Raw genomic sequence first — 25,606 nt, 5'->3', positions numbered from 1 at the left:
TTACCGTGCGCCATCCCTGAAATCACATCTCCATCCACCGAAAGCCCCAAGTGCATAGAAACATCCTCAAGCGTAATCGTGCACTCTCTGCATGGAAGATGGAATATGTGGGTCTCCGACCTCCAATGCTCCACTACTGCAGAAATAAGGTCTGATTCTATCTTACAATGCAGTAGTAATCGTATCGCTAACTTAAGGTTCCTAATAAAATGATCTAATATATGGTCGTTCTCCTAAAATATTAATAATTACAAAAATTAATTTATAAATTAATAATCATGCATTAAATAAATAAATTATTACTAATAATTTAAATTAAATTAAAATGTAAAAATGTTATCGTATCAACATAATGACTCGATATATGATTTCCATCTAAAAGAAAAAAAAATTAATTAAATAAAATATTAAAATAATTAAATAAAATACTAATAAGATATTAAATAAAATAAAATATACCTTAAGTTGAGAGGATTTGAAAGAAGTTGAGAGGATTTGATGTGATGACAATGATTGAGAATTAAGGTATTTATAGGGGTGAGAAAGGGGTGTGAACAGCCTGAAATTAAAGGAAATGCGTGACTCCTGCACCGCGTCTTTCTGACGCGTGTCAAAATTAAAGGAAAGTCGCAGTCCTTGCACCGAGCTATACCCCTACGTGGCATAAAGCGCTTCAGGGGTCGCGCCTTAGCCAGCATGTATCCATGTCAGCATAAGGCACGCTTCAAGGGACGCGCCTTCCTGTAAAGGGTGTTAGATCGGAAAATAAAGTCTAAACGGTGTTTGACAGGGAAAAAAAGAATTTAAGGGTGATTTATCGGGAAAATCGCGCTCCATGTTACATGAAGTCATATTTACTCAAATCTTATGATTTAAAAAATTAATATTTATTTTAACATTATTTATAATTAAACATGCAACCTTTTAAAAATAGAGAAAATCGCCTCAGTGACCGAAAATGCCTTATAATATACGATTTTAACCAACTTTTTCCGGATTTGCCAAAATGACCAACAAAATCGCAATGCGATCGCTAATTCGCAACGCGATCTCCATTATCGCAAATTCGCGTTGCATTTCGCGTTGCGATAGTTGGAAATCGCGTTGCGATGGTCTATAGTGCCGTTGCGATAACGCGAATTGGAAAAATTGCAATGCGATACTGACTATCGCAATGCGATACTTACTATCGCAATGCGATAATACAAAATCGCAACGAGATACTGACTTTCGCAACGCGATTCTGACTTTCGCAACGCGATTTACATAACGCCATTCGTATTAACGCGTATTTTTTTTTTCAAATTCCAAACACGAATTTTTTCTTAATAAATCGGAAACTGAACCGTCCACAGTAATCGCAACTCATAACCTCAAACCCAAAATCACAACACTCAGTCCTATCTCCATCTCTCACTCTCTACGGCGAAATCCGTCCCCATCTCCGAAGATTTCCGTCCCCATCGCCGGCGAAATCCCTCACAACCATTCACAGTAAAAAATCCCTCATAATCATTCAGAAATGAAAAATCAACCTCCGAGGGTTAGTTTTTTTTAATTTTATTTTGAAATTTTTGCATTATTTTATGTTTTTCATATTGAGATTGATGATAAGTTTACTGGTAATTTCAATAATAGATTAACCATTTCACTTAGATTTATTATTAAATTCATTCGATTGCTGCCAATACTGCTAAACTGTTTAGCCTGTGAAGTTAGTATTTGTCTTTGTTTTGTCTTTTGGTTGAAGTAATACAGAAGAAGAATAGTTTCGAGAATGAAAATCGCAACGCGGAAATAACTATCGCAACGAGAGAATCGCAACGCGAAATAAAAAACACAACGCGAAACCAAAATCGCATTGCGATTTTCATTTCGCGTTGCGATAGTCATTTCGCTTTGCGATTCTCATTATCTCTTTGCGATTTTCATTTCAACCAAAAGACAAAACCGTGTTGCAAATTTTAGTTTCAAGAATAAACTACTATTTATGTTTATTGTTTTTGGTATATCTTGACAGTGTAGTTTTTGGTATATCTAACTTGGTATGTTTATTGTTTTTGTAGAAATTTTTTTCGACTTCATTGACATTAAGGAATAAAGTTAGCCTAGTCACTACAATTGCTTCGAAGCTTTCACCTGCACAAAGAAAATTGTTTGAGGAAACCTGCTTCGGGCCATGGCTGAGAGTACAGCATCCGGGTGGAGATGCTAATTTGACCCATTTGTGGCTTCAGACCATGACTAGAGATCTACCCGACAGTATACAACGTGGTGAGGAAGAGATATGGTTTCATTTTCCACCGGCGTATACTTGTTTTGGGCGGAAGGAGTTCTGCTTAATCACTGGTCTACGATTCCGACACGATGATGTAGGCCGATACACTCGTCATATCACCCGCCCATCATGGTTATCCAGGGTTTTTCCTGATGAGTCAATAGAGAAGCCGAACTTACACGTCGACAACATGAAGAAATTGTTTAATAAGAAAGATGGTTTTACTCGGATGAATGACGTCGATGTTGTCCGAGTATGCCTTCTACTACTTTTGTATGCCGACTTTTTAGGCAGAGAGGCCAGACAACCTATTCCTCAGGAGCTAATATTATTGGTAGAGGACCTAAATGCATGAAATCTGTTTCTGTGGGGTTCGTATATATGGAAAGCTACCTGGACTAAGTTGTCGTCTGCCTTTGATGACCGCAAAAGTTTGCGGGGCGATGGGTCGAAATACACTTTGTCAGGCTTTGTTTGGGCCTTTAAGGTAAGAATTTCTATATAATGTTTTCAAAATTATAATTAATTATTTAACAATTACTAATGTTTGTTATTATATTGTTTGTAGATTTGGATATTCGAGGCCTTTCCCGCCATGAAGACATATGCAATAAAAACTTCAAATGATATTCCCAGGGCTATTTCCTGGAAGAGGAAACGTCTGTTGGATTGAGAAGACTTAATACCATATGCGACAATAAATAATGTAAGTTAACACAAATACTATCATATATAAACAAGTTATTAATAGTAGACGTTTAACTTTGTTTGAGTTTTTATATTTTTAGGAGGCCAACATTCCATTAATGAGACTGACACCCACGGAGGCTGAGCTTGCCACTGATTGGTGGCAAGCTAGTCAGCGTTTTCTTGATGGCACGAATGATGAGCAGCCTCCACTTCCTCCACTTCGAGAGCCATCACCTCACCCAGAGCCATCACGTGATGAGGTCAATGCCTTGCGTGAGGAGATCGGTACTCTACGCGATAACGATGGTGCATGGCGTGTGGAGGTGTCTACTTTACGTGGTGAGGTTGCCGCTCTAAGTGAGATGGTAGTATCGTTGCATAATGAGGTTCATACTCTACGCAACGAGGTAAGTTTAAGATTTTCCATATTTAACTTGATGATAAATTTACTCGTAATTTCACTTAAATTAACCATTTCACTTAGATTGCTTAGTAAATTTATTCGGTTGCTTCCAATACTGCTAAACTGTTTATTAACACTGTGAAGTTAGTATTTGTCTTTTTGTTTTGTCTTTTGATTGAAGTAAATTTATTCGGTTGCTGCCAATTCTGCTAAACTGTGTATTCTTTAACACTGTGAAGTTAGTATTTGTCTTTGTTTTGTCTTTTGGTTGAAGTTTTGAAATATATTTGTCTTTGTTTTCACTGTTTAAATATCATGTCCGTTTATTTACTGATATTTGTATTTAATTATTTAGCGGACCGATAAGGTGGATGCTTTACGTCGGGTTTTTCTTGCACGACAGAGTTCACGCATCAGACGGCGTGCACGTGCTATTAAGTCTCCATATACCCCAATAGTGCGAAGACACCGCAAGAAGAAGCCCGACTCGCCTGTCATCCCTCAAGAGTCCACTCCTATCGTTGAAGAGGCCCCTATCATTCCTTGAGAGTCCCCTCCCACCGTTCAAGAGGCCACTGTCATCGTTGAAGAGGTCCCTCCCACCATTCAAGAGCCCGATTCACATGGTGTCATATGTAGGATTCTTGAGAAACCCTTTGACATGCCGGACATGATGGATTCAAGTTGGCTCTCGTATGAGTTACCGGCAAGTACCATACGAGCTTTTGATTGCGATTTTGATTGCCTTTTGATTGACACCATATGAGCTTTGGATTTTGATGATGATCCATATTTTGGTAGAGGAAAAGATGATTGTGATGGCACTGGTGATCCACATGTCAACCTTGTATGACCACTTTCCTTGCACCGACTACATGTCGATCTCTTCTTCTCTTCACCCTTAGACGGTATACGATCGTGACTTTTTGGTCGGCCAGGTAGCCTTCTGTCCATGGCTGGTGGCAAAACTGTTTGTAAGTCATCTGGTATGTCCCACTCAGAAGGATGTGAAATAGGGTAGACAATCTCGGCTTAAGTATGTCGATATACTTCTGTAGTGTAGCAATCCATAGCGTATGTGCTTGAATCATCTTGGTTTAGATGAAGAGAAACTTTTATAACATGGCCACACGGATAACCATATGTTTGCCATTTCATACAACTACACGTCCTTGCATTTAGATCGACAAGCCCATTTAAGTTATTATCCAGTACTTCAAACAAAGTGTTTGAACATGGTTCAACTCTCCATGACGTTGACTTCACAACACGTTTCGTTATCTTTTTTTCAGTCCATGGTGTAACACGATGTTCCAATGTTCCTGTAAATTTAAATAAATAATACTTTGTAAAATATATGATAAGTTACGAATTCAAAGAAATAATACCTGCATGGTTTCTTTTCTTGTAGTACCACTGTTGAATAGAGGCTCGAAAAAACTCCATTAACATAGTAATGGGTAATTTTCGGGAATGACGACTTAGAGCGTTAATTGATTCTGCATTATTAGACGTCATGAAACCATATCTTGCTCCAAGTTGATCTACTCTTGACCATCTTTCAAACCCGACATCTTCTAGTGTTTGAGCACACTGAGGCAAAACACTTCTTAAACAGTTTATATGCTTATTGAAATCCACTTCCCGATAAGCCTTTACAGCCTTCCAGTATGTCCATTTGTGCTTTTTTATACCAGCAGACCTTGATTTTAGATTTCTATACAAATGACACCACAAAGTCCATGAAAAGCATCTGGGAAACACCTTCTAACAGCGTTGTCAATTGAGTTTGCCCTATCGAATATGATTGTCAGATTGCTAATAGGACCTATGCAATCCCTAAGATGCCCCATAAACCATGTCCATGAATCAGAGGTTTCAGATTTGCCAACCCCGTAAGCTATTGGCAATATCCCATTGTTAGCATCCATGGCTACTGCTAATAAGTTTACTCCAAGGTATCGACCTTTCAAATGTGCTCCGTCAACTATAATAACTGGGCGCATACAAGTAATAAACGAACGAATCTACAAAATAATATACACAAGAAATATAATCATTTAAATGTGAAATGCATGTAACTAACAGAAATGAGTCAACATAATTATATTGATTTACTAACCGCAACACCAATGGCGATAAACAGCAACTCAAAGCGTCCATCTCTATCTGTTTTGATATGAGTTACCGACCCAGGATTTTTCAGCTTTAAATTGTGACAATAAGCCGGCAGTTGGGCAAACGATGCTTCTGGCGACCCCCTCAACAATTCCAAGGCATAACATTTGGCTCTCTAAGCTTGAGAATATGATATACTAATCTTGAACCGAGCATTCATGTCAGTCATAATTTCATGTCCCCGATATACCCTGCCATTCAAAAACATTAACTCAGCCAGAAAACCACCCAACACCTTTTTGTTTGCCTGTCTATGGTGAGGAAAAACTTGGGTTCTTGAACATGTATGTTTATCAATAAAAGTCCTAACTTGAAACATTGCGCAATCTTTTATCCTCTTTGCAATCATACGCCACGTACAGTTTTTGTCAATCGTACACCTTGTTTCGAAACGATCTTTGCTTGATTTGTTAACTTTTAGTTGATAGCCATCTTCCACACATTTCGTATACAAAGCTATCTTCAAGTCTTCCTTTGTATCAAAACAATCATATTTCTTGATACGAATAACTTTTGTGTAACAATCAACTACTTTCTTTGCCAACTCTTCTTCCGGTAGCTGAAGTAATTCTGGCATATTCCAGTTATACTCTCGTGGCATTTTCTTTTCTTCGGGGACTTTTTCTTCTTCTTTTTCTTCTTCAGGATTATATGAATTACAGAATGGATGTTCAACATGTTCATTCACAGTCATAACTTCCTCCTCATTATCATCAACAACATCTTCCTCGGCAACGGGTGTTTCATCATCAAAATTCGGGTATTGACCAATATCAAAATCATTACACGCAGGGTCTGTTTCTTCTTCTGAAATATCATCAAAATCCGTGTATTGACCAATATCAAAGTCCGGGTATTGACCAAGATCAAATTTCGAATACTGACTAGTACTCACAATTTTTTCTCTTGGCTCATCATCGTCTAATTGATCAATACGAAAACCAGAATTTGGTGCTGAAAGTTGATTTGGATTTGGATTAGAGAAAGGCTGTGGGTTTTAAGACCCACTTAGTTGATTACTACCCGCTACTGACCCAACAATACTACTTCTAGGTTCAACAACATACAATGTAACATCATCACTTGAAACATTAATGTAAGCAATGAATCGTTCAACATCTTCATTGTCGGTTAACAAATAAACTTTACCATTTCTCTGATAAGATAGCCTAAATCCACTTAGGGGCTCTAAATTCAATTTCTTTGAAACACGTAACATTAGGGTTTCATAAGTTAACTTCTTTAATGACAGTTGAAGATTCATGGGTAAAGCATATATTGTAAAACACCATGAACATTCTCCCATGACCCTCCAAAACACAAATCTATCCAAACATGATCAACATTAGATGATTTCATGGTTGTAACTAAACAAACAAGATGCGAAACTAAGACCTGTTGCCGGATGGGGAAGGATGTCGTTGGATATAGGAACGGATGTCGCCGGAGAGAGTGATAGATGGAGATGGAATGAGTTGCGATTTAGGGATTTAGGTTATGAGTTGTTGCTGCTGCGTATATATATACACAAAAACCTGTTGCGAACTTTGAAACTCGCATTGCGATTCTGTATTATCTCGTTGCGAAAGTCAGAATCGCGTTGCGAAAGGCAATCATTTGACCGTCGCAATGCGAAATGCAAATCGCAACGATAGAATCACAATGCGAAATGAAAAAGGCAACGAGGATTAACATGCATAAACTTTTAACAATTATTGAATTCTAGGTACTTAACCAAACATTTTCAAACCAAAAGGAGTATATATGTTAACAAAACTTGCATTATGTGTATTTTATGTGTGCACTTTTAACATTTTCAGTTAGGCATGTATTAGTAACTTGAGTTTGAACATTGCTATGATCTGTTCAGTTGTTATCACTTATTAGACATTCATTTGACTATCGCAACGCGAAAATGGCTATCGCAACGCGAAAATGGCTATCACAACGAGAAAATCGCAATGCGAAATGAAAATCGCATTGCGATTTTCTCGTTGCGATTTTCATTTCGCATTGCGATTTTCTCATTGCGATAGCCATTTCGCGTTGCGATAGTCTGTTTTGCCTTCAACATAAAGCAGATTGAAAATCAACAAATCAACAATTACATTTCAACATAAATTATGTACACATCAATTAAACAAATCAACATTTGCAAATCATCTTTTACAAATCAATTAAACAATCAAAAAATAATAATAATTCTTATTTCTTCATCAATTATTGAATCAATGAATCAACAACTTTGTGACCTCGTACATCCATTTCACGCAGCTCACTTAAGGATTAACCTGCAGAAACCAAACATTTGCTCAAACAAGACTTCCTACACATCTACAACCTACAAACAGCAAATTATTGAATTCTAGGTACTTAACCAAACATTTTCAAACCAAAAGGAGTATATATGTTAACAAAACTTGCTTTTGACTTACCAATTAACAATGGACACTTTCATAACGCGGATGCAGGTAGGCAGCGTCTCGAATATATTGCTCTAGCCATATAATGCCAAAACCACAAGCCTACTGCAGCTCTATCTCTATCGGTGGGAGGTAAAAACTCTATGCTTCCCGTCGTCAAACGCGCCAAGCAAAGGCATACGAGAGGACCACAATCCCCTCTGGCTCCCGGCGATTGCTGTGGCGCGGTCTCGTCTCTGACAACTGTGACATTGAACTTCTTTGGCTTCTTGTGTCCAGAATGACTCCAATACTTAATCCCATCCAAGAATTTAGCCAAATGAGAGATCCATCCCTTGAAAATATCTCTCAAATCAGGCAGTGATATGTAATTGATCATGCTGTCATACACTATTATCTTCAGGGATGGGAGCTGAAGTTGGACGAGAAGCCAGTGACGACGTTCCAAAACAGGGATAAACACCTGCGATCATAAGTAATGATTCATTTATTTGCGCACTTATTTATGAACACCTTTAAAAAATTTAAAAAATAAACACTAACCTTATCGACCTCCCACCATGTAGGATAAAGTTTAGCTTGTCTATTGCCCAACAAAAATGATTCATCTCGTTGATTCTTCAAGTGAACTGCGTGAAAAGCCGTCGGCATTATTGTATATAGCGAATTTTTTTATTTTTCCTAAGCTTCCTTATATTAGTAGACGTGACACCACGCATCGATATGTTGTTTAACAAAAAAATACATATATTAGTGAATTACATTAATTTTTAAACAAATTAATCAAAATCATATATAAGACAAATAAGACTTACCTCCCCATCCAAATAGCCACTGTCTTCAACCCCTAATAGCACACCCCACCAAGACGATCAAGCAACAAAAACATTTCATTGTTAAGTTTGCTGATGTCAGTGTAACACCCTTGGCTCCGCTCATGTAGATAAAAATCAACTGCGGTCTTAGCCCAAAGGGTATATCCACAATTGTTTCCGGTAGTTGTCTCTCTCCACTTCAGATACCGGAAGGGTACTAGCCGGTAACTCATACGAGAGCCAACTCTCATCCATCATGTCCGGAACCGATGGGGGTTTCTCAATACTTCGATATATTACTCCATGTGAATCGGGCTCTGGAATGGTGGGAGGGACCTCTTCAACGATGACAGTGGCCTCTTGAACGGTGGGGGGGATCTTGAGGGAGAATAGGGGCCTCTTGAACGATTGGAGGGGACTCTTGAGGGATGACCGGTGAGTCGGGCTTCTTCTTGCGGAGTCTTCGCACCATTGGGGTGAACGAGACGTAATAGCACGTCCCGCCGTCTGATGCGTGAACTCCGTCGTGCAAGGAAAACCCGACGTAAAGCATCCACCTTATCGGGCCGCTAAAAAAAATTAATACATAAATCAGTAAATAAACAGACATGATATTAAAAAAAGACAAATATGTTTCAAACTAGCATTGTATTCACCTAAGTCATTATTCTATCATAGTTCACAAAATGCTCAGATAACATTCCAGAAGTAAGCACTTATATAAACATTTAAAAGGACAACATATATAAACATTCCAGAAGAAGAATAGTTTACTTTCGCAACACGAAACTTAAAATCGCAACGCGAAATGACTATCGCAACGCGGAAATGGCTATCGCAATGCGAAATGAAAATCGCAACAACAAAATCGCAACGCGAAATGAAATCGCAACGCGAAACACAAATCGCATTGCGATTTTCATTTCGCGTTACGATTTTGTCGTTGCGATTTCATTTCGCATTGCGATTTTGTCGTTGCGATTTTCATTTCGCATTGCGATAGCCATTTCTGCGTTGCGATAGTCATTTTCGTGTTGCGAAAGTAACTATTCTTCTTCTGCAAATTGAAACTTGAATGGATTGCATTGCTTCAACCAAAAGACAAAAACAAAACCAAAAACAAATACTAACAAAAACAGTTTAGCAGTATTGGCAGCAACCAAATGAATTACGAGTATGAAAAATCTTAAACTTACCTCGTTGCGTAGAGTATGAACCTCATTCTGCAACGATGCTACCATCTCACGTAGAGCGGCTACCTCACCGCGTAATGTAGACACCTCAACATGCCATGCACCATCGTCTTTGCGTAAAGTACCGACCTCCTCACGCAAGGCATTGACCTCATCACGTAACTCCCTTAACTCATCCCGTTGAGGTGGAGGTGGAGAACAGGGAGATAAACGTCGTGGCATCTTTGTCGGTCGCCTATCTTGCTGTGATGGTGGAGAAGAGGCTCGATGATGTGACAGAATAGGTGATGGTTGTCGTTGTGGAGGTGTATAGCCGGGTCGATCAGATGATGGCTCTGGGTGAGGTGATAGCTCTGGGCGAGGTGATGGCTCCCGAAGTGGAAGCTGCTCATCAACCGTTCCATAAAAAAAATGCTTACTAGCTTGCCACCAATCAGTGGCAAGCTCAGCTTCCGTGGGTGTCAGCCTCTGTAGAGGAGTGTTGGCTCCTAACAATATAAAAGCTCAAACAAAGTTAACGTGTACTAGTAATAACTTGTTTATAAACATATGGTAGTATTTATGTTAACTTACATTATTTATTGTCGTATACCGTAGTAAATCTTCCATTGCAAGGTCCGTTTCCTCTTCCAGGAAATAGCCCTGGGAATATCATTTGAAGTTTTTATTGCATATGTCTTCATGGCGGGAAAGGCCTCAAATATCCAAATCTACAAACAATATAATAACAAACATTAGTAATTGTTAAATAATTACTTATAATTTTGGAAACATCATATAAAAATTCTTACCTTAAAGGCCCAAATAAAGCCTGTCAAAGTGTATTTGGAACCATCGCCATGCAAACTTTTTCGATCATCAAAGGTAGACGATAACTTATTCCATGTAGCTTTCATAAATACGAGCCCCACGGAAACAGGTTCCACGCATTTAGGTCTTCTACCAATTTGATTAGATCATTTGGAATAGGTTGTCTGGCCTCTGCCTAAAAAGCTGGCATGCAAAAGAATTAGAAGGCATACTCGGACAACGTCGACGTCATCCATCCGAGTAAAACCGTCTTTATTATTCAACAATCTTGTCAGGTCTTCTACGTGTAGACTCGGCCTCTCCAGCTCAGGAAAAACCGGGATAGCCATGATGGGCGGGTAATGTGTCTAGTGTACCGACCTACATCATCGTGTCCGAAGCGTAGACCGGTGATTAAGCAAAACTCCTCCCGCCCAAAACACGTATACGCCGGTGGAAAATCAAACCATATCTCTTTATCACGACGTTGTATAGTCTCTGGTAGATCGCTAGTCATGGTTTGAAGAAACAGGTGTGTCAACATCGCATCTCCACCGGGATGTTGTACTTTCAGCCATGGCCCGAAGCATGTATCCTCAAACATTTTTCTTTGTGCAGGTGAAAGCTTCGACGCAATTGTTTTTGCCAGGCTGACTTTATTTCTCAAGGTCAATTGAGCCGAATAAAAGTTCTACAAAAACAATAAACATACTAAATTAGATATACCAAAAACTACACTGTGAAGATATACCAAAAACAATAATAAACATAAAGAGTAGTAGTTTATTCTTTAAACTTAAATTTGCAACACTGTGAATTTCGTATTTGTCTTTGTTTTTTTGTTGAAGTAATGCAATTCATTCAAGTTTCAATTTGCAGAAGAGGAATAGTTTCTGAAAATGAAAATCGCAACACGAAAATGACTATCGCAACGCGAATTTGACTATCGCAACGAGAGAATCGCAACGCGAAACTAAAATCGCGTTGCGATTTGCATTTCGCGTTGCGATTCTCGGTTGATTTAATAAGCAATCTAAGTGAAATGGTTAATCTATTATTGAAATTACCAGTAAACTTATCATCAATTTCAATATGAAAAACCTAATAATAATGCAAAAATTTCAAAAAGAAAATAATTAAAAAAACTAACCCTCGTTGGTTGATTTGGTTGATTTTCCATTTCTGATTGTGGGTGGCTCTGAGAGATGGAGATAGACGGATTTCGCCGGAGATGGGGACGGATTTCGTCGGAGATGGGTGAGAGAGTGAGAGATGGAGATGGGACTGAGTTGTGATTTTAGGTTTTAGGTTATGAGTTGCGATTACGGGATATACTGTGGACGGTTCAGTGTTCCAATATATTAATATTCGTGTTTGGAATTTTAAAATAAAATACTTGGCCATGATACTAATGGCGCTTTGAAAATCGCATTGCGATTATGTATTATCGCGTTGCGAAAGTCAGAATCACGTTGCGAAAGTCAGTATCGCGTTGCGAAAGTAAGTATCTCGTTGCGATTTTGTATTATCGCATTGCGATAGTCAGTACCCAATTCGCGTTGCGATTTACTTATTCGCATTGCGATTTTCCCAATTCGCGTTGCGATTTACTTATTCGCATTGCGAATTGGGAAAATTGCAACGACACTGTAGACCATCGCAACGCGATTTTCAACTATCGCATTGCGAAAATGCAACGCGAATTTGCGATAATGGAGATCGCGTTGCGAATTAGCGATCGCATTGCGATTTTGTTGGTCATTTTGGCAAATCCGAAAAAAGTTGGTTAAAATCGTATATTATATGGGATTTTTGGTCACTGAGGTTATTTTCTCTTAAAAATATTACAACTTTTAAAAATATATTGTTTTTAGGGGATTATAGGTTCAATTTGTAGCTTCTTTAAAAAAATCTGTAGAATTGATGATACATGGACAAAATAATTATTATGGGATAATATTAATAGTAAAAATCGATATAAAATATTTGAAATTTTAGAGATTAATTAAGAATAAGGATAATAATTTGAGGACTGATATGAAGTATTTTGAAGTTCAAGAAATAATTTAGAATAAAATCATAATTGAACTTGATTAAGTTTAAGTCGAACTCAATACCATGCAAGTATTATTTGTGATTGGCACTGCAGACTACTAAAACAGAGTCCAGGATTAGAAATTAGCCAGGAGCAAGAAGATTTTACTGTATTCTAACTTGGCTTTTACAAACATTTTGAGTTCTGGAAAGAAATGAAGGAATTAGTTTGCCTTCTAACATAAAAAACAAGTACGAACTGAACATAAAATATGTCTATTAGACTCATACTATCGAGAGAGAAAATTTCATATTGCAAGACCAACATATGCCCACCTTAGAGTCCATTTGCGTTCGCCAACCTAAGAAAACCACTATGTCTAAGCAAGGTTTCCAACGATGATGCCTCCCTCGACATATCCATTTGGTGCTGGATCTTATGATTGGCAACCTCAAAATTTACACTCACTTCACCTCCATTTCTACTCGGATTGCAGAAGGAATCAGTAAGCAGAAGAGAGATTATGGAACAAGATCTAGACAAGGTAGAATCAGTAAGCAGAAGAGAGATTATGGAACAAGATCTAGACAAGGTAGAAACAGAAACGAGAAGAGCGCAAGTACACAATATAAAGATGGTCCTATTAACAGCTTCCCATGTTCCTTAGCCATCTTGAGGTCAGCGATTCATTCTAACAAATAAAAACCTAACTATTGAATTAACTCGGGAGAAAAAAAATCACAATACTATAAGCCTATATACATGATGACAACATTTCTACAAAGCAATAGATTATTCTCTGTTGTATACTGTACTTTAATTTGGGGAAATGAACCAAAGCAATATAGAAGTTAAATCTGTATCTCGGTGAAATAAACAACAGAAAACAGCTAAAACAAATTGATCAAATTATGCGTATACAGATGCTCTCTTTGATTGAAACAACCCGACGGGCCAAAAGAGAGAAAAGAAAGAAATCAAGCACCAAAACTATATAAGATATTCAATGTCTAACTAAAAAAAAATTGGTCTTCCCCCACAAGTCACCTTCGAGTCCTTTGATCGGCAGAGTACTGGGACAAAGGAACGACTTCCCACAAAGGTGTAGAAAGCGGAGTCGGAAGCGGGGAGTTCCGACAAACGGGGCAAGAGCCATTAAGTCTCAACCAAGCATCAAGACAAGGAACATGGAAATAATGCCTACACTCGGGCATCATCCTCAACATCTCCGAATCTGTATACTCACTCAAACAAATCTAACACGTTGTGTTACCGTCACTGGGATCCGCAGCGGACGATTCATCTTTACTGAACTGGAACTTGGGGTAAGAATTTATAACGGCCTGGGCCAGCCCCACGACGGCGTTCTCGTTGTCTTCGTCTTCGGCGACGAAAATGATCCTGGGGAGAATGATTCCGTCGGAGTTGGGAGAGAAGGCGCGTGAGGAAGAGGAGGAGCGGCAACAGATGTAGGAGGCGAGGAGGACGAGGAAACCAAGGGCAATGACGATGGTATAGCCGAGGCCTAAGTTGGTGAGATAGTCGGTGGACATTGGAGGGAGAATTGAGGATCCATTTGGTGAAAGAAAAAGGTGAGGGAAAGAGAACAAGAAGAAGAAAGGTGGGTACATGCTGATACTGCTGCAGTTAATACTGAGCTTGGGAACAGCGAGTTGAAAATAAACCATTTTCTACAACCCATCTCCACCGTCCGGGTGAATCTTGGTCCACATGAATCTAAGAGATGTTCGAAGTTGAAAATAAAGATTTTCTAAAAGGTTCATAGGTAAATCCTTTTAGTCCAACAATGTGGCTTTTGACCATACGTACCAAATCCTGAAAAATGATATATTGGTATTCATCCAGATTCTTGAAAAAAATGTAACTTTACAGATTAATTCTGTCCGATAAAAAGAAGATGTTAAAAAAAACAGAATCTTTGAGTTCCATCATAAACACCGGAAAGCGGAAAAAAATTAGAGGAAGCAAAACATCATAAAACATAGAAAAAGACAAAAGTGAAAGAAAGTCAAAATAAGTCTCTGAGAGAAGGAAGCTTGATTTCTCCTTTCTTACTGACGGGGATGGTGAAGTCTCCAAAGACGGGAAGATCAATGATAAGTTTAACGTTGAGCTCATAGTCAATATCCCAGTCTCTGCAAATATCCTTGGCCAAGCTTATCAATACATTATGCGGCACCTTCATCGGCACGTCCAATATCGTCGTATCGTTCCCCTTCAACGACCCTGGATCCTCTATTTTTCCTCTTACAATCTCGCTGAATCATAATTGTACACAGCTTCAATTTTTTTTTTTTAACAATATGTTTTACAATGAAGTAGTATAAAACAAACCTGCCGTCGCTTTTTAAATCGAACTGAATATCACAAATGGGGATGGAATGGCTATAGGGGTTGGAGACGGCAACCTTGGCGCCGTATTCCACACCGTCTCTATTAACACTATTTATATCGACGCCCTTAATGCTGGCTTCCGGCTTCCTCATCTCCGCCACCTTCCCCGACACAAAGTTCTTCACCATCTATACCATATTTTAGATACAAATATGTTATCATTCGGAGATACGTCTCTCCCTATCGGATGACACTTTTTTACAAATTAATTATATTAAATATTAATATAATGAATCCTTAAAATGATTGTCAAGGAAAAGCAAACCCAATAGGGAAAAGAATAGATGCTAACCTCCATTGATTGTCTCTGGAATCAGTTATAAATTGAAAGGAAGATGATCAAATGCAGCTGAAAATGGGTAAATTAAAGAGAATAATGCAATTTTATTTTATTTTAGGTAAATTTTAACATTTCTATTGTTGCCATTGTTTTGAGTTGGCCGAGTCATAAACTCAAGTTTGAACCAAACAAATTTTTTTGTGCGATTCCTACGAGAATTGAGATCAAGTTTCAACCAAACAAATTCCAAGATGTTTTTTTTTAACTTATTCCTACGGACGGACCAATTTATATATATTTTTTGTTGGAATCAAATTAGAAATAGGGTTCTTATCTTCATGTGTGTTATGCTTCAAATTTTACTCCATACAGACATAATTGAGTGTCATTCATTGGGCCTAGGGGTAGATGACCGATGTGAAAGAATGAAAAACACGAAGTGGAAAATAACAATATATAAAAAGCAACAACATTAATCGTTTATGCAACTCAACATATTACACGGTAAATAAAATTATTTGTTGTGGAATGTATTAAAGATTAACTCAAAGTGGCTAGCCGAATAATGGAAGTTGATATTAAAACCTAGAAAGGAATTGCATTTGCTTGAGAAGAGGGATTAGGGTTTCCACTAGTTTTTCACATGGATGGTTATGAATTCCTTCGTAAGTAGTCATCACGATGCTGCTGTCTATTGCCAGCCTCTGGACCTTTTTCTTCACGTTGCATGTGTGATGCGTGCACCGGTAATAACTCCTATTTTATTTCAACAAATATGTATATAAGAAATTAAAACTTATGATCCATTTTCGTGTATTGAGACAATGTATATAAAACACGTACATTAAAGGTTTGGGACTCGATTTTCCTTTCATCTGAGTCTGACTCGAAAAGCAGTTATTAAATATGTGGGAGACGCAGCACAATTTAAATAAGTGCATAAATATATTTTTGTTATTAAATTAATAAACAATAAATTTAATTTGATAAAATAATTAATCGTACATTGTCATACTCTTCTTACAGTTATCAATGTATCCAGGGGTCCGTATATTGTAACACAATATACATATTATATGGGTTTAATTAAGGGTGTAAATGAACCAAACGTTCAACGAACTGTTCGTGAATCATTCGTATAATATTGATTTATTAAGATAAACAAATGAGCAGTAACAAACTTATTATGTTTATTTAATAAACAAACAAACACGAACATATGTGTTCATTTCGTTTTTTGTACACGAACAACTCGTTTATTGTTCGTTTATAATCTCGTTTATATGGTTCTTTTTTCTTTTGTTTGTTTTTATATATATATTTTTGAATCATCTGGGGTGATTATGATGTAATATCTATTATTTTTTAATCAGTGAAAACACACACACCCTGTAAATACAACTACTCAAATTTAGGATCTCAAGGGAAAACAACATTATCTTTAATCACTAAGATCACTCAATTGAACGCAGAGTAAATTTTGTAGTTCAAACTTTAAAGTCTAAAGATCTTAATAACTAATAGTATAATTTTATCATTTTGTTTAACATATTCACCGCGTACCATCACAAACAAGGGACAGCCATATCATGGGAAGTAGAGCTGGGTATATGGGCTAAGGCTCGCGGGCTACCTGTTTAACCAGCGACCCGTGCGGGCTTCAGGCCTCAAAAATTGAAGATCGTTTAAATTACGGGCTTTTTAGCCCAGACCGTTAAACCCGCGAGTTTAATGGGTATAACCGCGGGCTACCCGCTAAAGCCCGCTTAATTTAAAATTCATAAAATTTTAGAGAAAATAAAGTTAAAGAATTTTATAGAAAAAAATAAATTACCTATAAATATGATGTTACTTATAACTATTGTAGTTTTTAAATTTATTAGGGCGTTTGTCATAATTTTATCGTTGCTTGATATTTTTTTCATTAAATATACATCATTATCATTTGGTATTTAAAGATTTTTTTTATTTAATTTTGACCTTTATTTTTGTTCATGAAGTATGTTATCCATTTTGTTCTTTAATTATAAAAAGTCACGTGATATTCTAATAATATATTACATGACACGTAATAATTGGATTAAAAATAAGAAAGAAAAGTAAATGAAAAAATTAAAAACATATTTTTCAACTTTTAAAGACTTTTACAAAATAAATATATTTTAACAAATTAATGACTTATATTTTATCAATTTTAGTATAACTGTATCTTTCAAATTACTCTTATACTGTAAGTATTTTATTTATATTTTCATATTATGTTTTAGTCTTTCTCTAAAGTATCCATAAAAGACAATTATTATTACCACTTTACAACTTCTTGTTAGATTTGTATAATGTTTGACTTTGTTGAATTTTATGTTTGAATTTATGCTTTCAGACACTTCTGTGTCTTCATATTATAGCCTTGAATAATCGTGTTTTATAAAAGTATAATGTGGTTATTGTTTTATTTGTTTTCAATTTGGTGATATAAGTGAATATTGTTTTTTAATTTGAGTTTAAGTAATTATCATTATATATATATATATATATATATATATATATATATATATATATATATATATATATATATATATATATATATATATATATATATTAATGATTAAAAAATTAAAAAATATATTATTTATAATCATTTCCGGCTATTTAAAATAAAATTTAAATATTATTTATTATTTTGATGGTGCTATCTTCTTTTCAAGTTGCTCGATCATTTTTAAAAATGTAGTAAGTTAAAACATTATTTTTTTATTGCATTTAAAGTATTTAAAATTATTTTTATTTAACGGGTTGCAGGTAAGCCCGTTTAGCCCGCGGGTTAAATGGACGAGCCGCGGGCCTTAAAATTCAAAACCGTTTATGAATACGGGCTTTTTAGCCCGCTCCATTTAAGCCCGCACCGTCAAAATCCGCGGACTAAACGGACGGGTAGCCCGTTTACCCACCTCTAAAGGGAAGTAATGGGAAAATAATGGGAGCAGCTGCATCCCATTATTTTAGAAAGACAATTAAATTTAATTTAATGGGTTAAAAAAAAGAAAAAACAAAGAAATGTATATACTCATTTTATTTTCAAATGATAGTATTAATATTTTGGATCATTATTTTTAGGGATAACAACGGGTCGAAATGAGTCAAGTTTATTATTAACCCGATCCTACTTAAAATATATATACTCTCCATTTGAACTCGACTTGATCCGAAAATATATTTCCTTCATCCGACATGGCCTGAAAAATATATATCCTCCAATCGACCCCGATCCAACTAAATTTTTAGTGTATAAATCCTACTCAGTCCGATATAAAATAAAAACTTAATTAAAAAAAATAGAGAGAGAAGATATTATAGCTATTATCCATAAATGTATTTAAAGAAATTATATTATTACCCTCGGGTCTGAGTTTTTTCACCGCGGGTCTGAGTTTTTTCACCGTACACCCAAATTTGACCTGACTTAACACCTTTATAAAATTCGAATGACTAGAACTCTAATATTTTTAAAAAAAATACAATCCTATCAAATCTGATCAGAACGAAATCGATTGGTTTCGGGTTAAATTATCATCCTATTTATTTTTGAATTTCTACATCTACCATTAACACAAAAGCCTTAAAATAAAAAAAAATAAATATAAATATAATCTTAATTATTAAAACTCGATTCATTTACACCAAAATGTTTAATCGACTATATCTATTTTAAAAACTTAATTATCCTTGTGTAGGTTTCGTAACACATGCAACGTATATGAGAGAAAACAACAGTAGTTTCGATGATAAACAAACCTTTGATGATTGCTATTTTTGACAACCTTGGATAAAAATATCATCACCAGTCCTGGTTCGGAACGCAAACCTCGGCCGGATTTGTCTTTTTGAACCGCCAACGTTTCCTCTTGTGTGTTGTTGCCGTTCTCAATGCGATGATCACCTCCGTTTTCAGCCACCGGAAGAGAAGTTTCAATCACTGGCTTGCTCTGAACGTCGGGACCCAGAAAGGCTTGACCAGAAAGGAGGCTAATCCAATCAATGTCGGGCATCACTTGAGTATCTAAAGGAAGGTGCAGGGAGGAGGATGGCGTAAAGAGGAAAGGAGTGGTGAGTGGTGGCGCAGGCGGCGGCGGGAGTGGAGGTGGGATACTATTTTTTTGGCCATCCATATCTGAAAAAGCTAAAATTCTGAGGGCTCCACGGGGAATATAAGGGGAGAAATTAATAAAGAAGAACTGGGAATGGTTGAGAAATGAAGTCTAAAACGGGGAAAGAAAGTGGTCGGGGGAAGGCGGAAGAAGTTGGACTACCCCACTTAGTTTTTACAAGAAGATGAATAGAAAGGATAAATGGAGGTATATATGGAGAGAGAGGGGTAGGATTTTTTATTTTATATAAAATTCTAGGTTTTATATAGATTTAAGATTATCGAAAGAAATTATAAAGTAATCATTTGAGATTAATAAAAAAAAATAGTGAAGGCATATAAATAGATAATTGAGATCAAAATTTAAAAATTAATGAATCTTTATTTAAAAAAATATAATATTAATGTACAAAATTTTAATCTCTATCATCTACGGATGCATACACATGAATTATTATTTTACATAATTCACCTTTTCTAATCTCAAATCTTAAAATTTAAAACTCTAACCCTAAATCCTAAACAACAAACTTAAATACTAAACACGAAAACATAAAACCCTAAATATAACCCTTAATTTCTAAACCATGAAATCTAAAATATTAAATCGAAAATAATATAAATAATTGTGTAAAATTTGATTTAATATTATTCCTCTCTCGCAAATTTGGTAGAGACAGCAACCTCTCAACTACATTTGTTCAACTGCCCTTCCCCTCAAGTAATAAGAGACGTCTGCCCAATCTTATATACATTATGCATTCGAACTATGTTATCACACTACCATATGCATCTATAATTTCTTTGTCAAAATTACTATATTAATTTCACCCGAAATTGTTAATTTACTTGAGTTAATTTCTTTTTCAAAGTTACTTTTGTAGTTCACCATACCAATTACTACATCATGGGCAGTCATAGAAGCGAAGTGATCTGATTAGTAACAAAGTAATAAGAAAAATGATACTACTTCAATACTCACCAACCAAAGAAAATAAAAAACTTGGGATAACTCAATCCATCCTTGGCCAATGAGCTTTTCATTATTTTCGGCGAATTGACTCAGGTTCGGATGTTCGGTTGTATTGTCTAGACATTGAACTTCTGATGTAGATTCTACAAAATGGGTTATAAGAAAGACTATGGCTTGGAAATCAAAAGGAACAATTTGCCATCAGCTGATAATCATCTTCTTAAAAAATTCAGCTTCTTCAGGAAAATATTCCAACAGTTCATCCTTGGTCACCCAGACAAAATCCTCGCATTTCCGGATATTAAACTTGTTGGTATCAATTACTTGAGACTTGAAGAAGAATCGCTGACAAAAAGGAAAGCACCAAGTGAAATGCATGTATGTATCCATACGAGATTGTGATTTGAGTAAAAGGACTAGCAAAGACAAGCATTATATCAACATGGAAGAAGAAAATATAAAAATTCGCTTGAAATACCTTATATGGTTCAGACACATTCTCCCTCGGCTCTATAACCATATGCCCCATGGGAGCATTTCCAACGAAGTAAGTATGAGAAAGGTCTCCAAGTACAGATTCTAAGGCAGACTCCGCACACTGCAAATATTATGTACTTATATCACATAAGAAAACAAAAAAAATGAATCAAGACAAGAAAACAACACTTACCTTGCGCAATGTTCCTCAGAATCGTAAACTTTTTCTGGAAAATGCCACACAGGTTTCCCACTAGGAGCTCCATTACTATTACCATACAGAAGAAGATACAGTCTTCTATCAAGTGCTCTCTGCAATGACCTTGACAAATACAAAATTCAAAACTTCCCTAATCAGAATATTGTACTAAACTACTATAATAGCATAAATGTACTAACTTCATTTTTCTATCCACACGGGCCACAACCACCACCAAGGGGAAGAAACTATTTTCTCGAGATTCGAGAATGATGTTTATTGTTCCTTCACATAATTCTTACTTTAAAAAAAGGAGACAGATTCTTTAACTAGTAGAGAAAAAGCACTTTGAGATCCAACTCAGACGTTTTCTACCAATAAATTGTTAATTCCTGATGATATATCTGATCTCTATCAAACGAAAAATAACTTATTGGTAACAGCTTTCCACTGAACGGAATAAAATGTACCACTTCATTTCCGCCATTCTTTTTGTCAGCTTCCCAGAGATAATTAATTCAGATTTTGGGCCATTTATTCCTAAATTCTTGACAACATATATCAGATCTCTTTCAGACAAAGAATGATCTCTAGGTAATAGTTCCAATAAGCAATATGAAATGTACCACTTAGGCACTTACTTTCTGTCATTTGTTTTGTCAGCTTCGGTGATCCTGGGAGCTGGAACATAGTCAATTTGGTAGTCACCTTTTCCCCTGGTTATACAACAATTTCACTTCAATAGCTGTAAAGCAAAACCATATTTGCTGCAATTTGCTTTTTTTCTGAATCTGCAAATTTCTACTTGTATGCAGGCACTCATTGAAAGTGCAAAGCGAGAAAGTGAATAACATATATAATGCAACCCAATGAACAATGAATTTCTATTACTTTTGTGTTCTTTGAAAACTCCCATAACAAAGCCAAAATTGGACATCTTGAATCAAGTCAATCGACCTTGAGAGTGTCTTTTTTCAATTGAAAAATTAGGCCTAAATTACTTCACATTGCCTTCACTGAATCAACTCTAAATCTCACGAGACACAGTTCATTTCGATAAATCAGTTGCTCTCTTGTTTTTTAGTTATACTTATTTCTGATTTGGGTGTAAGAAAAAGTTTATACAGATGAATAAAATCAAGAACTCTTATCCAATAACCAAATAAGTATGTATCACAAAGGACCTAACAAGTAAGGAAGCGCCCCTACTACAATATGTAATACAGAGGAATGAAATTTCAAACTTGCCTAGATTTAGACATGTCCAAGAACTCATCAGGATATTGCGTCTATATTGCTGCCGCCACCGAAAGCTGCATAAAAACATAAATTCCAAGCCTTTCATCTCATTCATTAAAACCATAATTAGTAGCTGAAAATTGAACGAAAAAGATGCTATTTCGCGTCATAAGCCATCAATCAAGGGTAAAAAAAATTCGTCTTTTTCCCCTTCAAACTATTACAAGTGTTCTTTTTTGAATCACTGAACTAATCAATTTCTTCTCTAGCAAATGGAAATCTAAGATTTACTAGAAGGATGGAACATTCCCAGATTTTCTCGCCAGTTAAACAAGGGGCAAATGAAAACTTACGAGAACTCCTGAAACGCATAAACCACAGGATCCAGTTTGGGAATAACGACGGGTAATCTCTCGAACAGAACGGAGGCCACAATTTTCTCGGAGCTCGTGGAAAACCCACGCGCGCCCGCGAGTGGTCGAAGCAGGGATATTAACGATCTGCGCATTCTCTACCTACAAAGAGAAAAGCCCTGCTTAAACCCTAAAATTAAATTGCAGACATGTAGCAAGTGACGGAGAGTAGTCAATAGATAGTAATGTCGGTACTTTCTTCTTCTCTGTTTTTTTTTTTTTGTGGGCCAAACAGAGTTGCGCTGAGGATTTTCTTTTCTTAAGTAAGAACAGTAAGGGTTTTGTAGTTGTAGGGACCCACTGGACCCTTGTTTCCCGGTCCAGTTGATAACATCAACCGGACTGAACCTTTATTATCCAAATGCCATTGGACCTTTAACTGGTCCATTTCCCGCAGCACCTTTAAAGAAGATGTGGTTTAGTCTTGATTGATATGAGTTTTAAATTTAATATAAAAGAAATTTTATAAAAGAATTTTTGGTTCAAATTAAGTTGTTTTTTTTGGTACATTAGGAGAAAACAGAAAATTAAATTCTCAACTCGCTCGCTTCGTTTTTGTCAGCTGCCAACATCGCTTGAGGAATGATCTTCTTGAATGAGCACCATATTCATCAGTTTATCAATGCATTTGTTTCCTTCTCGCCATATGTGTCGAACTTCAATCACCCATCCTTCCTTTATAATATCTAAACAGTCAGTAACCAACTCAAATTCTGAAAAATCTTCCTTCATGTCTCCATTGAATAGGTCCACAATCCATTTAGCATCCATTTCTAGGACCAGATTTCTTGAGCCAAGACTTTTAGCTAAATTGAGACCTTGAAGAGCACCTAGATTTCCGCAATCGAACTATTAACCCTCCCTAATCTCAACATGAACCCCGCAATCCAATCACTATTACTGTCCCGGATTAAACCACCTGCAGCAGCCATGCCTAAATTCAATTTATACACACCATCAGTATTAAAAATCCATACTCCCTCAGGAGGTTTTTTCCATTTAATCCATGCCCCGACATTGTATGTTACAATTCGATTGTTACCGGGTTCTTAAAGGAAAACATGGTAAACAAAGCTTATGATATCATCAGAGAAATGCATGAAGCAGGCTCGTGTAACACTTTGTTTGCTTATTTTTTCAAAACTGAGGATTTTGAACTTGCCGGTGAGGTAATGAAACAGATGATTAACCAAAGTGTTGTCCCTACTAAAGCTCTTATTCAAGCATAATGCTCGAATGGAAAGATCAAGGAAGAGACGATGCTCTTCAACGACGAGTTCCGCATCAAAGATTCCACTAAAACACCTTAAGATATAACAGTTTTATAGAATCTGTATGCAACGAAAACGACATCAATGATGCGCTCTCTCTGGTGGATGATAAGAAAGAAAAAGGGTGAAGCCCAATTAGAGCTGGGTATATGGGTTAAGGCCCGTAGTTTACCCGTTTAACCCGCAATCCTTGCGGGTTTCGGACCTCAAAAATTGAAGATCATTTAAATTACGGGCTTTTTAGCCCGGACCGTTAAACCCACGAGTTTAATGGGTATAACCGCGGGCTACTTGTGAAACCCGCAGAAACCCGCTTAATTTAATTTATGTTATCTATTATTGTATTATATGTAATAGTTTACGGTAATCATAAATTTAATCTCCATAATTTATTAACACAATGATTAATTTAAATTTTTCTATCATCGTTATTAATGTATATCAAATCATGGGTTAATAGTAATACCAAAACTAAATTTGTAAGATAATTGCTATTTTGAATTGCATTACGATTACAGTGAGGACAGTGTTCAATCTTTGATATGTACCAAAAATTGGTTGTTAGGATATGAGGTTGAAGGTAAATATTATAATTCTTAATGTTTAGTAAAATTATTTCTTTATAAATTTACTTTTGATTTCAAAATTTAAAATATTTAATATATTATGATTTTTCTTATATTGTAGATGAAGTGAACAAGTCTCCGGTGATTGAAAAAACAGAAGATCCAACTACATCCAAGGATTCAAAAAACAATGAATATTATTGATGTTGATTTTATTTAGACTTATTAGTGTTATGATGTTATTTTATTTTAAACTTATTGAGATTTAATGGTGTTATGATGTTATTTATTTTAGACTTATTGAGACTTAATAGTGTTATTGTCTTATTTAAAGATGTAGCAAGTTAGAATATTATTTTTTATTGCATTTAAAATTATTATTATTTAACGGGCCGCGGGTAAGCCCGTTTAGCCTGCGGGTTAAATGGACGAGTCGCGGGCCTTAAAATTCAAGACCGTTTATGATTGCGGGCTTTTTAAACCGCTCCGTTTAACCCCACACCGTCAAAACCCGCGGGCTAAATGGGCGGGTAGCCCGTATACCCAGCTCTAAGCATAAAACCACCACATACAATGCAGTTTTTAAAGGCCTTAAAGAGAATAATTTTGTAACACCTTAACAAGTACCCGACCCGGATACGAGTCCGAGGTGTCACATCGACTTTTCCAAAACCTTTACTTGCACAAAATAGCAAGACATTTGAACTTATTTTAAGAAAATAAGATCATATATTGTTCAATTGTGTTTGGTATAAAATTTTGAAAACAAAACGTATTTATGAACAGTATCCCAAATGTTAAAATTTCCAGATTACAAATAGGGAA

General features: G+C 36.2%; 1 protein-coding gene and 3 pseudogenes across 1 annotated transcript; all 4 read right to left on the bottom strand.

The window, feature by feature from the left end:
- Nucleotides 1–13,693: 13,693 nt before the first annotated feature.
- LOC120153529 lies at nucleotides 13,694–14,492 on the bottom strand (annotated as a pseudogene).
- A 341-nt stretch (nucleotides 14,493–14,833) lies between these two features.
- On the bottom strand, nucleotides 14,834–15,347 carry LOC120153528 (desiccation protectant protein Lea14 homolog). Its single transcript, XM_039165465.1, has 2 exons — nucleotides 15,160–15,347; nucleotides 14,834–15,083 (listed from the first exon to the last, which is right to left on the bottom strand). The coding sequence occupies exons 1-2, from the start codon at nucleotides 15,345–15,347 to the stop codon at nucleotides 14,834–14,836; spliced, it is 438 nt and encodes a 145-aa protein (XP_039021396.1).
- Nucleotides 15,348–16,077: 730 nt separating this feature from the next.
- On the bottom strand, nucleotides 16,078–19,708 carry LOC120153491 (annotated as a pseudogene).
- Nucleotides 19,709–20,667: 959 nt separating this feature from the next.
- LOC120153490 lies at nucleotides 20,668–23,283 on the bottom strand (annotated as a pseudogene).
- Between the last annotated feature and the right edge of the window lie 2,323 nt (nucleotides 23,284–25,606).

Source organism: Hibiscus syriacus, unplaced genomic scaffold (assembly GCF_006381635.1).
Source record: "Hibiscus syriacus cultivar Baekdansim isolate YM2019G1 unplaced genomic scaffold, ASM638163v2 tig00111100_pilon, whole genome shotgun sequence".
NCBI lineage: Eukaryota > Viridiplantae > Streptophyta > Magnoliopsida > Malvales > Malvaceae > Hibiscus > Hibiscus syriacus.
Note: the sequence above shows the minus strand (reverse complement) of the source record. Positions and strands in the feature narration are given on the sequence as shown.